The 15,033-nt window shown below is 38.7% G+C and overlaps 1 protein-coding gene across 39 annotated transcripts in view; it reads right to left on the bottom strand.

The window, feature by feature from the left end:
* PTPRD (protein tyrosine phosphatase receptor type D) overlaps positions 1 to 15,033 on the bottom strand; it is a 2,322,816-nt gene that overhangs the window by 170,447 nt on the left and 2,137,336 nt on the right. For 15 of the 39 annotated variants that reach the window (XM_070480470.1, XM_070480471.1, XM_070480493.1 and 12 more), the window contains 5 exons: positions 13,865 to 13,891; positions 9,660 to 9,777; positions 4,037 to 4,624; positions 3,507 to 3,607; positions 2,218 to 2,477 (listed from right to left, as the gene is read on the bottom strand). In XM_070480470.1, the coding sequence (XP_070336571.1) occupies positions 2,218 to 2,477; positions 3,507 to 3,607; positions 4,037 to 4,624; positions 9,660 to 9,777; positions 13,865 to 13,891 (1,094 nt within the window). The remainder of the gene's footprint in view (positions 1 to 2,217; positions 2,478 to 3,506; positions 3,608 to 4,036; positions 4,625 to 9,659; positions 9,778 to 13,864; positions 13,892 to 15,033) is intronic. The other 24 variants (XM_070480507.1, XM_070480506.1, XM_070480498.1 and 21 more) reach the window with 5 other exon arrangements.

The raw sequence follows: 15,033 nt of genomic DNA on the forward strand, positions 1-15,033 counted from the left end.
GTTTGCTGGATGTCAGCTGAAAAGTCTCATGGATGGGTAAGATGTGGATACGTAACAAGTGCTAGTCTTCCTATTGTTTGTGAAATATTACATGTACTGTCCTCTGCTTGAAACAGTGCCTTCCCCGCTCTAACCTCCCAGACCACCTTCTTGTCATTTTTTAAGCCTCAGCTTAGATGTTGCTTTCTTTGGGACTTCTTCCCTGAACTAATAAACTGGATTTGGGAGCTCCTCCCATGGCCTCCCTCATCTATCTAATTTTTGGTATCACAGGACTCCACTCCACTCGACTCTCTACTTGTCCAAATGCCCCAATTAACTACCCTGTGTAGAGCCACGAGAAAGCCTCATCTCCACTGAATCAGTGCAACGTGGTCTGTCTGTCTCTAGGGTAATAGATCAAGTAATATTCACAGACTATTTAAACACCTAAATAATCTCATTTTCATATGAAATTTTGCCGGAATAAAAATCACAGTAAGAGTCTGTTCTTGTTTCTATTTTTATGAATGACAGAAAAAGAATTAATGGACAAAATGGAGACTGATAAAAATGGAGACTGATTTCACTTTTACTTCATGTAAAATGTACACAGACTTAAAGTCATTAACTTTCTCCTGATCTCTCATCCTTCAGGATGAATGGCAGCACCATTTATTTCATTATCCAAGCTCAAACCTCGGGGCCATCTATGACATTTTCCCCTCCCTTGATTGCTCCATGAAGACCTTTGCCATTTCCTGCTCCCTCTGTCTGCCTCTACATCCCCTTTCTAGCATCACCATCTCATTTCAGAATCTTATTTGTCTAGAATTAACTAACCGCACGACAGAGGGGGCGGCCTTGATGAGATGGTTAGATGGCATCACTGACTCAATGGACACGAGTCTGAGCAAGCTCTGAGAGATGGTTAAGGACAGGGAAGCCTGGTGCGCGGCCGTCCACAGAGTCATAAAGAGTCGGACATGACTTAGCGACCAAACAGCAACAACAGCAGCAACTACCTGCACAGTGACTGCCCAGAACTTTTCTCTGTGGTGTCCAGTCCTCTGACATGCCTTCAGGAGCCACCTTCCCTAAGAACTGTCCTAAATTATGTCACCAGATTGCTACTAAATATAAAGGCTCCAACCATCCATAAACTATGTATAAATGCCTCTGCTTGACCTTCAAACCTTTCACAGCAAGTTCCCTCCAAACTTGATCGTGTGGAATAGAAGAAATGACAAAGGGTTTAGTCTTATCCCAAGCTGGGAGCATAGTTTCTAACATGCAGCAGACACACAATAAATATTTCCTAAAATGGTAATAAAGGAAACTTGGGTTTTATTATACACAGACGATCTACTGTCACTCTGCTGTATAAAATCCTTTAATGGATTTTCACTGTCTACAGTAGTAGTCTCTAACCTTCTTGGCACCAGAGAATGGTTTTATGGAAGACACTTTTTCCATGAACCAGGGGTTGGGGGATACTTTCAGGATGATTCAAGCACATTACATGTATTGTGTACTTTATTTCTCTTATTATTATATCAGCTCCATCTCATTTCATCAAGCCTTAGATTCTGGAGGCTGGGGACCTCTGGTCTAGAGGATACGGTCCCCACTTCTGAGCACGACTTGGCTCTTGCACACCTACCTCTCTCACCACTCTTGCCCTGGCTCTCTCAGCTCCTGCTTACAGAATCGCTTGCTTCCTGTACTCATGAGCCTTTGTGTACAATTTCCACCCTCTGACTTTTTGTACACCTCTTATTTGTCCATCAAGATCAAATTCAGAAACTTTCTTGACCCAGACTCTATCACTAGCATGTATTACATCTTTCTGTTCCTCTGTATCCTCTTTTGTTTTCCAGGGTTTACCACAATACTCATACTTAATACACTTTGGTGAAAATGCTTATTTTCCTCTACTGGCTACCATCAACTAGCTATATAAAACCAACAAACTACTTAATTGACTGGATTTAATTTCCACTTCATAAAACACTCTCATTAATGCAACATTAATGAGAATCTGTGTCAAAATGAACGCTAGAAAATGCAACAGAACATGAATAACAAAACTGTGAGCCTATGCGAAAGCCTCTTTCACTCTATATACAGCAATATATTCTACACATTCTTTTATAACCACATAATACCAAGATTTAACCTTTTTTTTCTTGCTTACATGCATTTCTATGGTTCAGCCCTAACCTTCAGTCAACTCACTTTATGTTCTCATTTGCAGGTACTTCGGGCAGTTGCACGGTAATCATGCCATCCAAGTTAGTCTTCCCGATGAAGGCGGGCTTGGTGCGCAGAACATCGGGTGCAGTCTGAGCAGTTACCCTATGCTGCAGCCCCCCAGCACTGTTGCCACGATTTGTCAGCACAAATGAGTATGACTTCTCAGGCTTCAGGTTGACAATTAACTTCTGGGTTGCTCGGCCATCCACTTCTTCTACCATTTTCCCATCATCATAAAGAATCTAGAAAGAGACAACCAATCAGAAAGATTTGGTTATCGGTTAGGTAAGGAATGTTTTCTAAAGTAATGTGTACCTGCTTACGGAAAATACATATGTGTCATTTTTAATTTGGGGCATTTCATAAGCCTATAAGCGCTCCCAAAATTCTAGAGGTGGCATTGATTTTCCTTTTTTTTCCTTATTGTATATTAGTATAAGGTTTATAAGTCTATCAAAAATACGCAAATGTGCAATAACCTCTCAATATTTGGTCTGTCAATTGTCTGTGATCTTAAGGGAATATATGCAGAAATGCTCTTAAGTTTTCAATGCATCATGCACACCACTTTTTTCCAAACACTTCCAATCTTGTTCCCAAATATCTTTTTTTAATTTTATAGATGCTTCTCTATTCTCTATTTCACAGACTTGTACTTCTTGCTAACACTTTTCAGTATCTCTCTATGGCAAACTAAAGTTTAAAATATGCAAAGAATTCAGGCCAATAAACAGATTACTTAAATCCCAGGATGCTGCATTATAATAGGTAGAAACCATGTAAACTTCATTTTCTGATGAAAAATCAAAAGCACTGAAAGTTAAGTCACTCAGTCATGTCCAACTCTTTGCGACCCTGTGGACTGTAGCCCACCAGGCTCCTCCATCCATGGGATTCTCCAGGCAAGAATACTGGAGTGGGTTGCCAAATCCCAGGATGCTGCATTATAAATAGGTAGAAACCATGTAAATTTCATTTTCTGATGAAAAAATCAAAAGCACTAGTTTAGATGTAAAAAGTTCAACTTGGAAGTGCTTGGTTACCCACAAGGAATGCAGGCCCTAGGTTTAAGCTTCTGCCTCCTCCCAAGAGGGCAAAGGTCACATTGGCCAAGAACCAGGCTTGGTCTGTGATGTGAAAGCCACAAATGAGAACAGTTAAGTACATGTGGCTGAATCAAAGCAGTCTGTGTGGTTTTTAAGTGATTTCCCTGGGTGACCTGCCCCCTCCATGTTTACCTGTGATACCTTACACATTAGGAAACAACTTACTTTGAAAGGCATGGCAGAATTATAATTCTCTGGAATTTCCCAAGAGAGCAGCACCGAAGTCTTCATTACTGCTTTGACATGAAAATTTTTTGCAAACACTGCTGGAAAAGGAAAAACAGTGTATTTAAACTACTCCTAAAAACATTCAACCAGTCCTTCTCCATGGACAAGAAGGCTTTAGCTAGATACCATCTACTTTGATCAGAGAAGTGTGATTTGCCTACCTGTTAAAAGCATTCATTTTACTACCTCATTGTCACCAAGATCTCTCCTTTCTCTCCCATTCAGTCAACTCTATTGTGTTTTCCTTACCTGGGAACATTGGGGAGCTGTCAGCCAGACTTGCTTGGCATTCTCTAACTGAAATCTAAGGCATCCAAAACACGTTAAGTTTTACATACCTTACCTTTTTGCTTTTGCTGAACCTATGAATATGAATGAGCCGATCAGTTATCTATAGCTTCAAAATACTGATTTCCAAAGACCGACATTCCTTTAAAGGAGAAAGGCCGTAAGCAGACAAATCCTACCTTGATTCACAGGCAGTGTCCTGAACTGGACACTGGGACTATACGGCCCGGGCCCTTTGCTCGTGTGAGCACGTACTTTTACATCATATGTGGTATCTGGTTTTAAGCCACTGAGTGTCAGAGTGGTGTCAGCCGGGACAATGAGCTGCTCCACCGGAAGAAGGGGGGTGTTGATGTCCCTATACAGAAGGGTATACTTGGTGATGGCGCCGTTTCTCTCGGCCAGGACCGGCGGCTGCCAGGACAGCTGGGTGGATGTTGACGTGGTGCCTTCCGACTGGAGGTTTTGAGGGAATCCAGTTGGAACTTCTTCTGGTACAGAAATCTCCTTCACCATCTCCTCCCCAAAGCCCACTTTGTTTCTGGCCGAGAGCCTGAAGATGTACGATGCTCCTTTGTGGATATCTGTCGCGGTGAAGTGATCTTCCTTTTCAGAGAACTCAAGAGTAGTAAGCGGTTCCACATCCTTTCGGCCAAATTTTAGACGGTAGCCCTGGAGGGGTCCAAATGTGTCCACCGGGGGGTGCCACTGAATGAGGGCTGTATTCATCTGAGTGTGGTTAATCACGAGCCGGGGTCTCCCTGGAACTGCAGACACAGGATGGAGTGGTAAGACCAACCTACAGGGATGTTCATATTTCAACTGCTGTTGAATGGGAATCCCCTTGGAGTGGCATTCCCATTCTTACTTGTAAAAATTACTTATTTCAAGCAATGCCACAGGTATTCCCATTGCTTCATTTATAAAAAGTCCAAGGCTTGGTCGATATACCTTTGTGGAAACATGCTTCTTCTCATACTTTTGAAGGTAGGGTGAATATTAGAATGTGATAATGGAGAAAAAATAGGAATTATTACTGAAATGATAACTTAAGGAGATTTTTTTAAATATCATCACATTTCAACTCTTCATACACAGAGGTTCATGCCACACAGAAATGGAGCCAAGTAAGGATTAGCCAGTAACATACAGCTAAAAAGAATAACAATCAAAATATATTTAATCATTGAGCATATGCAGTGTATCAGGTACTGTACTAAGAGCGCTACCTGGAGTATCTCACTTGACTACACTCTTCACACCTGACTATGTGACTAGTTGCTATCTTTGCTTCGCCTCATAAGAAAATGAAACAGAAAATTGTGCATAGTCAGATGTGTAATAAGTGAGAAATTTATGAGACAAACACAGGTGTATCTGAATCCATAGCCAAACAGTTAACTATTATATTAGTTATAAGTTAGGAAGAAAAAAGGTAATACAAAATGTTGCTTAGACTTTCTGTGAATCTAATTTGCAATTTTTCTTTATACTATCCACACCAGTCACCCTCATCAAGTTTTTCATCTACTAGAATGGGAATTATATTAAGACCCACCCCATGTTGTGAGTATTAAATGAGAAAATGCATGTAAAAGCCTTAGAATAGTATTTTATATTTCATTAATAATAATCATAATCATTAATAATCAGAATATTAAGCTTTTTGCAGGAAGGGGCTCATTTCTCATAAGTACATAATTTCCTTTCATGTTAAGTAGGTTAGATATTATATTGCTTACCTAACTTAAGTTACTTTAAGTTAAATAAGTTAGTTAAGTTAACTAAGTTAAGTAGGTAACATAACTTAAGTTAGATATTGCTCCTTGGAAGAAAAGCTATGACCAACTTAGACAGCATATTAAAAAGCAGAGACATTATTTTGCCAACAAAAGTCCATCTAGTCAAACCTATGCTTTTTCCAGTAGTCATGTATGGATGTGAGAGTTGGACTATAAAGAAAGCTGATGTTTTTGAACTGTGGTGTAGGAGAAGACTCTTGAGAGTCCCTTGGACAGAAAGGAGATCCAACCAGTCCATCCTAAAGGAAATTAGTCCTGAATATTCACTGGAAGTACCGATGCTGAGGCTGAAAAACTCCAGTACTTTGGCCACCTGATGCGAAGAACTGGCTCACTGGAAAAGACCCTGATGCTGGGAAAGACTGAAGGCGGGAGGAGAAGGGGATGAAGAGGATGAGATGGTTGGATGGCATCACTTACTCGATGGACATGAGTCTGAGTAAGCTCCAGGAGCTGGTGATGGACAGCTCCGCAGAGGCTAGCACAAGAAGAGAATACCTGAAATCTCCCCAAATGTGTAAAAAGTAAACACAGTATGAATCAGCGAGGGTAATGATTGTGGGCAGTTATGGTATTTCATCCAGGGAGTAATGGGGAAAAAAAGGAAAAGGAATGAGGAAAATTCTATAACATTGCATGTGTGATTAAAAAGAATTCTCCAAACCTGCACATATTGGCAATGGAACCCACTCCATTTCTTGCTTTCAGAAGTTCTATGTAGAAAACATTTACCAACTACTCACTTTGTGCAAAGACTTATATACTGGCACACAGGCTTTGGGTGGGAAAAATGAAACATGGGTAATGCAGGGACCTTGTCCTCTGAGCAGTGCATACTCAAAGTAGAGCAATGAAGACAACCAGTAGGTGGTGCCCCGTGTGTGGAGTTGGGTTCAAGGTTTCTGATGCCTTGGGGTTGCTGTCTGGACCACTTTTAAAGGCCATCCAGTGGCAGAGTCAAGGTTTCCCAGGCGGCAGTAGTGGTAAAGAATCTGCCTACAGATGCTGGAGATGCAAGAGGCACAGGTTCGATTCCTGAGTTGGGAAGATCCCCAGGAAGAGGAAAATGGCAACTCTCTCCAGTATTCTGGTCTGAAAAATTCCATGGACAAGAGGGGCATGGCGGGTTATAGTCCATGGGTCGCAAAAAGTCGTACATGACTGAGCACACAGTGGCAGGGTCAGAGGATCTGCTTGCTCCAATTTAGGAGCTGGAGGATTGGCAAAATGAAGGAGTCTTAAATACTCACTCTAGGAAGGCTGGAGGGCATTTTTAGCAGTGAGCATATTAGAATAAGCAGAGGGTCCTTCTGTAGAGTAAATAAGCTAATTCTTAAGTCACGATGTATAATCCATTCTCCCTTTTGCCTTTTCAGTTCTTATTTGCTTACTATATTCTTCCCTCTTAAAAATCTGTCAGGACTTCAGAAATGACACACATGTACTGCTGCCCTCTACTTCTTAGTAACAGCGATCACTGGAGATCCATCAAGGCACTCAGTCCAATGGCTCTAAACTGAGCTTCAATTTAACTTGGCACCTAAGTAGTAACAATCATAACTGACTGACCTAAGCCTAGAATTACTTTCAAATTCTCCATATCATAGTCACTTTTCTCTCATCCTTAAACACAGCTGCTCAGTACAGTAGTGAAATTATTGTAAAAATACAGAGAAAATTTCAAACCAAAAATTTGCCTAAAACTGCAAGATTTCAGGCAGTAGACTAATTATTATGATACAGAACACGGGAGTATTATCAAAGAAACTACAAAAATGTCATAATCACTGAAACATAAAATCCAACATTCTATTAAAAAGCAGCCCTCAGGTTACATGAATCCTGTATGGCTTGCTTAAGTTATGGCCTGTACTCTTTATTTCAAAGATATGATTGTTCGCAGATTCCAGGAACAATGTATTATACATATACCTATCCAAAACCCAGGAATTTTATGATTAAAGTAAAATTTAATGGGAATTTGTGGATTTTCAATGGAAGCTATAATTAAATACCTTTATAACTACAGTTATTAGGAGTTCACATCTGTGAGGTACACTGAGTAATTCTTCATAGTCATTAAATACAAGTTTTTTTTTAAATAGTATACAGAACAAAGCAAATTAATCTTTTCACTAATGACTAGGGAATGCTTTTTCTACTACAGGTTGGCAGCAAAAAGAAAAAAAAAAAACTAGAGCTTTTCTCTTTGAACGATTATAAATTTCCTTCTGGATTTATAATCCACAAGATTATAAATGGATTCTTCAGATGGATTCTCCCATCTCCAATCCAAGAACAGAGGAGATCGCAAGAAAATAAGCATGCAGACATCTAAATTATAAGCATTTCCTCAATAATGAAGTCTCCATTGATTAAGAAAGATCTGAAATCACAAATGTAAACTGCAAAATAATTGTGTGTAAGACCCATAGTTCTAAATAATGTTCTGTACAGTGAGTAAAAAGTGACAAGCTAACCTCGGTGATGTTAAAGTAGGCAGTAGCATTCCTTGTTCTATGATTCACATCCCTTGGAGATAAATCCTCTACTTTTTCATCCTCATTATAAGACATCCCTCCCTATTTCATGGGCAATAGGAGGTTGATGCTTCATGTAAGACACTTCAGTTTTCTTAAGACACAATTATAAGTATGGGTGCAGGAAGTGTATTTTTTCATTTTGGGGTTCAGTTTTAGGGGTTCACTCTTATGTGTCTACATTCCAGGAGAAGCTGGTTCCATAGCTAGACACTCAGCATGTCCCACTGAACTTGGACTGTATCTCCTATGCAGGGTGCTGCATTAAGCTGAAACAATGGTATTAAAAAAAAAATAAGGCCCGGAAGATTTTGCCTTGAAGGAGCTTTGCCATCTGTAATCCTGCTGCTTGAGGCAGTTCCAGGTGGCGGGATATGAGTGAGGCAAATCTTATGACATTTAGACAAATTTGGAAGTGAGCACGGCACCCAGGAGTGCTCTCAACATCACAGCTGTTCTTTGCTTTATGCCTTTACATAGAGGGGTGTTCCTACAAAGTTATGCCAGAAATGATTCGGGAGGAGTAAATCAAATCAGAGTTTAAATGTTCCATGGGAGATTTCTATATAAAGGGACTGAAGGAGAATCCTTCTGTAATTCTCTCTTAATTTATTGGTTTTACAACATCAGGTCTTCCTTCATGCTGACTTTTCCTAATGTTGCAGACCAACGTACAAGTCTAAACAGCGCTAAGAAGCTTTGTTCTTCAGAAAGGAGCAATCTATGTCAGTCCTGCTTTCTTCATTTTCTTTTCTGTTTCCCATCTTTTGTGTAATTTGTTCTCTTTTCACACCCCAGAACAAGGGGTCAGGAGGAGAAAATGACAAAAAATAAAATATTAAGTCATCAACCCAGCTCCAGACGGCAGCTCTTTCTAACAGGGTTGGTTTTTCTTTTTGGGGGGAGGGTGTGGCATGCTGAGGCTGTCACATGATTTCCCTCCCTAGATGATCTGCCTTCCAGACCCTCATGGGATCCGCTCCCTCACACCAATCAAGTCTCAGCTCAAATATCCTGCCTCTAAAAGACATCACTGTTTCTAAAACTGCCCCGAGGGACTGCCTAAAGGCATGACTGCACATCTTTCTTTTCATAATTTATCACTTCCCAGCATTTTATTATTATAAAACTCATTTGTTCACTTGTTAATTATCCAATCTCGGTCAGAAAATAAATTTCAGGAGGCCAGATTCTTTCTGTTTTGTTGACTGTTCTTCAAAGTACCGGAAGTGGTTCTTGATGCACAGTAGGGACTCAAATAATATTTGGTGAATGAGTGATTAAGTAATTTGGGCAAAGCAGGTTCTTCAATTATTTTACCTAACTTAAGATATATCAAAAATCACAGAAGTTGACTACAGTCCATTCTCCCCTCTGATAGAAGCCATCCATACCATTGGGAAAATTATCATTGTTGCCTGAAACATATTGAAGAGATATATATGCATAGACATGGTTACCTGCCCCTGTGGTGGACACCAGCTTGGGTTTGCTGCGAGCTCCGTCTCCTTTGGTGGTGTAAGCTGTGACAGTGAGGGAGTAGGAAGTTTCAGGCTGTAGCCCAGAAATAATCATGTCCTGAAATGATACAACAGAAGAGCAATGATTCAAAACTATGCTACAGTTGCCCTGGGGGGAAACTAAGGCCTCGGCCTCCATGCTGTGCATGCATGAACATTCCCTGCAGCCATGCCAAGCACTGGATGGTTCATGCCTAGAGCTCATGCTGGGGAAGATCTGTCTTCATGCTGACACTGAAATGGGGTCTTCAGCCATCCTCAGAGGCAGCTCTAAGGGGTAATAATCAAAACCACAAAAACTGGAGTCAGACCTTCTGAATGTTTGGATTTAAACTTGCCTTTCCTTATTTACCAGTCTGGTGACCCAGGGCAAGTGAGTTCACCCCATCTGTGCCACAGTTCTCCATGTGAAAGTTGGGAGGCTAGGACCCTCTAGGCTACTAAAGGATTAAAGTTATACTGGGTAAACATTTAAAACAATGTCTGGCTTGTAGTGGGCAGTTCTCTAGCTGTTATGCTAGTCCAGCCACAATCCATATGCTTCCTGGTCCTCAGACTGTTAGTGGCGCTGATGCCAAACAGTATGTTTAATCACGTAAATACTGATATTTTGCCAAGTGGCTGGTCTGTTGGACCTAGACAGCCACAGAAGTTTCTCAGGACTCAAATAATATATTACTGGTTAGTTGTATAGGTTATGAACTAAAATTATCATAAACTAAGGAGAACAATCTATAGATTTTGAGGCCTTGTCATAAAGCCATGTAACAGGATCTTGTTCTATCACATCACAGATATGTGCTCAATCACTTCTGAAAATGTTAAATACCACAAACTATTCATCAAAACTATTAGTTTTCTCTTAGTAAGGACCCAAAGCTGTGATGGTTATATGAGTAGACAGTCCAAGAATTATTCTTCCAAATTGGAAGGTACATGATTCTTTCAATAGAGTGCTGGCTATTAATGTTTTGGTATTTTCTTTGGAGCTAGACACATGCACAACAATTTAAAAAATAACTTTTCAGCTTTCTGGCACAGCTATGTTTTCAAATTCAATATGGATAAATATAAGAAAATACTGACTGTCATCTTTCGCATCTAAAGACAATACATGTGAGAGTTTAGTGAATGGATTTGATTGTGTGAATGGAGAACAGTGGGACTTTTCTGTGCAAGGCTGTAATGGGCACCATAGAAATCAATGGTTGAATCTGAATCCAGGGATGACAGCTTTTGACAATGTACTTTTCTCAAAAAAGTAGGAATCTCACCAGTGTGGAAATACAAAAATTTCAGATACCATCCTGAAGAGCCACTGGAAAAATTATTCTATCAGATAAATAGACTAAATTTGAGAGATAGATTTTTATCTTCAGGAATGGTTTCACCAACCATTTGGTTTCACCAACCAATGATGGTTTCATTCATCACAGAGAATATAAAAATTAAGTGAACCACTCCAAAGTGGCACTTGAAATTATGGTAGGCACACTGGCAATTCCAAAAATTAGGATGGGTAAATCTCAACATTATCATTTCCAAGGTCTCTCTCGTGTCACAGAACTACTGATGAAAACAGGCTAGGTTGGGAGGAAAAAGAAGCGAAGCTTGATTCTATCACTAAATTGAGAGGCAAGCAATTTACAAATGCTGAGCCTTCTGTAAGTTTCTCGTTTATAAACTTGGAGTTAGCCAATCACACATGACCTTCCTTCCACACAGGTTGGGACTGGATAATATAAAGTAGTGCCAGTCCGAACGTTCAAGCCTTCAGTGGTCCAATCTCTAGCATACCTCTCTCTGCCTGAATCACACTGTCTCCTGAGTTACATTTTCTTTCTTTAAGCTGTGGCTGCACTACCCTGCTGGTCTCTACACCCTCTCTGGCTGACATCATAACCACTATTCCTCTCTGTATCCTCCTATTCCATTCTGCATCCTAATTCTTGCCCCTGCTTGCTAATAGCTGTCATCCCCAAGTGTCTTGACACAGTCTGTCAAAACACATCTGCTATCTTTCTCTCTAGTCCTAAAAAACAAAAAACAAAAAACAAACTAGTTTCATTTCTAAAACTTAGAGAATTTTTTCTGCCTGTATCCTAAATTCATCTCTAGCCTTGACTTTCCCCCAGGGCCCCAGCATAAGGCCCCAGCATTGTAAATATCTGCTGGACATTTTCCCTTAACTGTCAAGTGGTTATCTCAAATTCAATTTAACTAAAGTACATGTTACTCCCAGAAGCAGAGTCCCCTTCTTCCGTAAAATATTTCCATATTTTAATGAAACATGAAGCATCTTCAAAACTTATGAGCAATCTTTGGTCTAATAGTGTCCTTCAAATTCTTAGCCAGTTAGTATGGTTCTGTTCATTCTTCCTTTAAAATATTGATCATAATTTCCCTTTTTCATTTCTGATGCTCAACTTAAAAAAAATCACTTCATGATTTAGGAAAAGAACTGTTTACTTGTTTCCTTATCAACTGTATTGTTTCTCTTAATCTATCCATGAAGTTATTGACTTTTAAGCTGAAGGTAACGACCCATTTAGTAGCTAATGAAATGAATTTAGCCATTCAAGACCAGTGTTTTTTAAACAAATGGATATACTTGAACATTAAAATGTGACTATATTTAAAAGCAAGGTATTATTTTGTAAAACCTTTATTTTAAACATATGCATGCCTTGGTCTTGGTGAATAATGCAATTTTTACTATGGGTTATGATGAAAAAAGTTTATAAAACACTGATACAGTGTCAATTTCAGAAGAAGTGATAGCTTGATCATCATATTTACCAAGAACCCCTATAAGAAACCTGTGTTTTGGCAAAAACATATTTACTAAATGAAAGAAAACCTCCTACCAGCCTTTATCTTATTGCTCTTTTTTTTTTTTTTTAAACAATTTAAAAAATCTCTCAAGTACTGAAGAGTTAGAGATCAGGTCTTTCGCTAGAAACTTTAGATTTTTCCCCCAGAGAAGGGAACAGCTAACCACTCTAGTATTCTGGCTTGGAGAATTCCATGGACAAGAGGAGCCTAGCAGGCTACAGTCCTTGGGGTCACAAAGAGTCGGACCTGATTGAGCGACTTTCACTTTTTCACTTTAGATTTTTCCAACATTACACTAAAATATAATGTATCTAATAACTTGAACTCTTCAGTTCTGTCAAACTGCCAAGTTCATTGTCACCGGACTGTTATCACACTCTCGTATCCATGTTTATCACACTCTCGTATCCCTGTCTCCCTCTGCTGAGTTCGGAATGTACTTCAGTACATTCTCACTTCCTGACTCTGCAACATGCACAGACACACAGGGATTACCTCCTTAATCCCTACTCATTAGGGATGAGTTCTCACCTAAGTTTCAGGACTTCTACCAACCTGGCGCTCTGTCTGTAAACTCATAGCTCTAACTGATATTGTCATTTAAATACTAATTATTCATACATTGCTTGAGGGCATCACATTGGTAGTATTAATGGAACTTATCTGAACTTTACCTCCTTCCTAGCCACCTACACTGTAAGCATTTAGAAGGCAGTGTCATCCACAGTACTTTATACATAACAAACTCTCAATAGAAAAACAGACTAATTCAGTCCACTCATTACAGTATTTTAGAAGAATTCTTCACTCAGTAAGATACCTTCTACTTCTTGGTGTTTTACTCAAGCAATTTCACTCAAATTTGTATGGGTTCAACACAGAACTGTCATTTCTAGATAGAATTAATGGGTGCCAGATTTAGATCATATTATGCACTGAATATGCCACCCTGGAGCAGGATTTATGAGCAGCCCAGAACAAACTAGACATCTCCAGTCTGTGATACCTCCACTTAAAGCATGCCTCCTATAACTGTGTCACAAGGCAGAGTTAGTAACAGCCATCAAACAATATGAACTCATGATATTTTTCATGTAATCAATAGCACCACATCAATTTCACAAAACAATGACGGGAAAATTTTTTTTTTAGAAAAGTATACCATGTAGTGAAAACACTTTAAAAAATAACTTGTTAGTTCATGCATCCAAGCAAACTGATGATACAGTACAAATAAATGAAAGGGGAGTATCAGTAAAAAAAACAACCATTTATAATCTGTTTTGACAGAGCAGCCAAAAATTACTCACATGTTCAGTAGTATCATCAAATTCCCACTGATTGAGATTAAGAAGGTTGGGGAGGAGGGAAACAAAATAAAAAGAAATGAAGTTTGTAGCCTGATAAAGGCAATGGTGCCCTCCTTAGACTAAAAAAAAAAGAAAAAATAAGCAACTGAAGAGGTGTGTACAATAAAATCCCAAACAGTATATGAGTGTTATGCTGCCACCTCCACTCCTAATTGAGAAGTTAAAAGTAAATATACTCTATATTGTTATCACTAAATCCAACTAATTTTTTTAATATGTAATTCACTGGATCAAATCAATAAGGCATACATAATGCTATGTACACTACATTGTGATGTTTATTTTGATTTCTATCTAGATTATGCAATTCAAGTTACTATTTAGATTAATATCTTTATTATATTGAAAATGTACATCAATGAAGTCCTGTAAGATGTAAAAAAATTTCAATGAATTATCAGAACATGATATGAGAAAAAACAAATCAACCAAAAACCCAGAACGACAACACAAGGAAAATTAGCAAAATAAGAAAGAAAAACCAAAGTAGAAGAGTAGGGAAAAAAAGATTGAGTTGACATTTAAGGCATTTTGTATTATATAATTTCATTGACTACCAAATTCCCAATGAAAACAGCAAAAGAACTACTGTTCTCTAATGTGTCTAAGAACTGATGAAGGACATCAAAACATGATGGTTATATCACTTTATTTTTCAAAATTACAGATGCACCAAATAAAATGTAAGCATTTTGTATACTATATAAAAACTTTCTGTTTTATGGGTAGTACAAAATAAATATTTATTAAAAGCAAATCAATAGTCCTTTCTCCATAATATTATGGGACACTATGAATCTCTGACTAAATTTATAGAAATGTCCTTCAAACCAAAATCATACAACTGGATTTTTGAGGTAAATAAGTCACTAAGTTAGACCCCTTTAGTTAGAATGCTTTATAGCTAAAGCAAATAAGCACCTTTGTGAGTTAAGACTGGGATAAACATGAAGTAAAGACTCAGGGGTAAAAAGCTGGGATATTTATTGCCCTGTTATTTTCACAGAGAAAAGAAAGCAAAATGTAGTAATTCGGTACAACAGTTTTCCACTTTGCTCATAATCTTCCCTACTTTCATACAAAAGAAGGAATTTTTGACTGAATTGGTT

This window comes from Odocoileus virginianus, chromosome 18 (assembly GCF_023699985.2).
Source record: "Odocoileus virginianus isolate 20LAN1187 ecotype Illinois chromosome 18, Ovbor_1.2, whole genome shotgun sequence".
Taxonomy (NCBI): domain Eukaryota; kingdom Metazoa; phylum Chordata; class Mammalia; order Artiodactyla; family Cervidae; genus Odocoileus; species Odocoileus virginianus.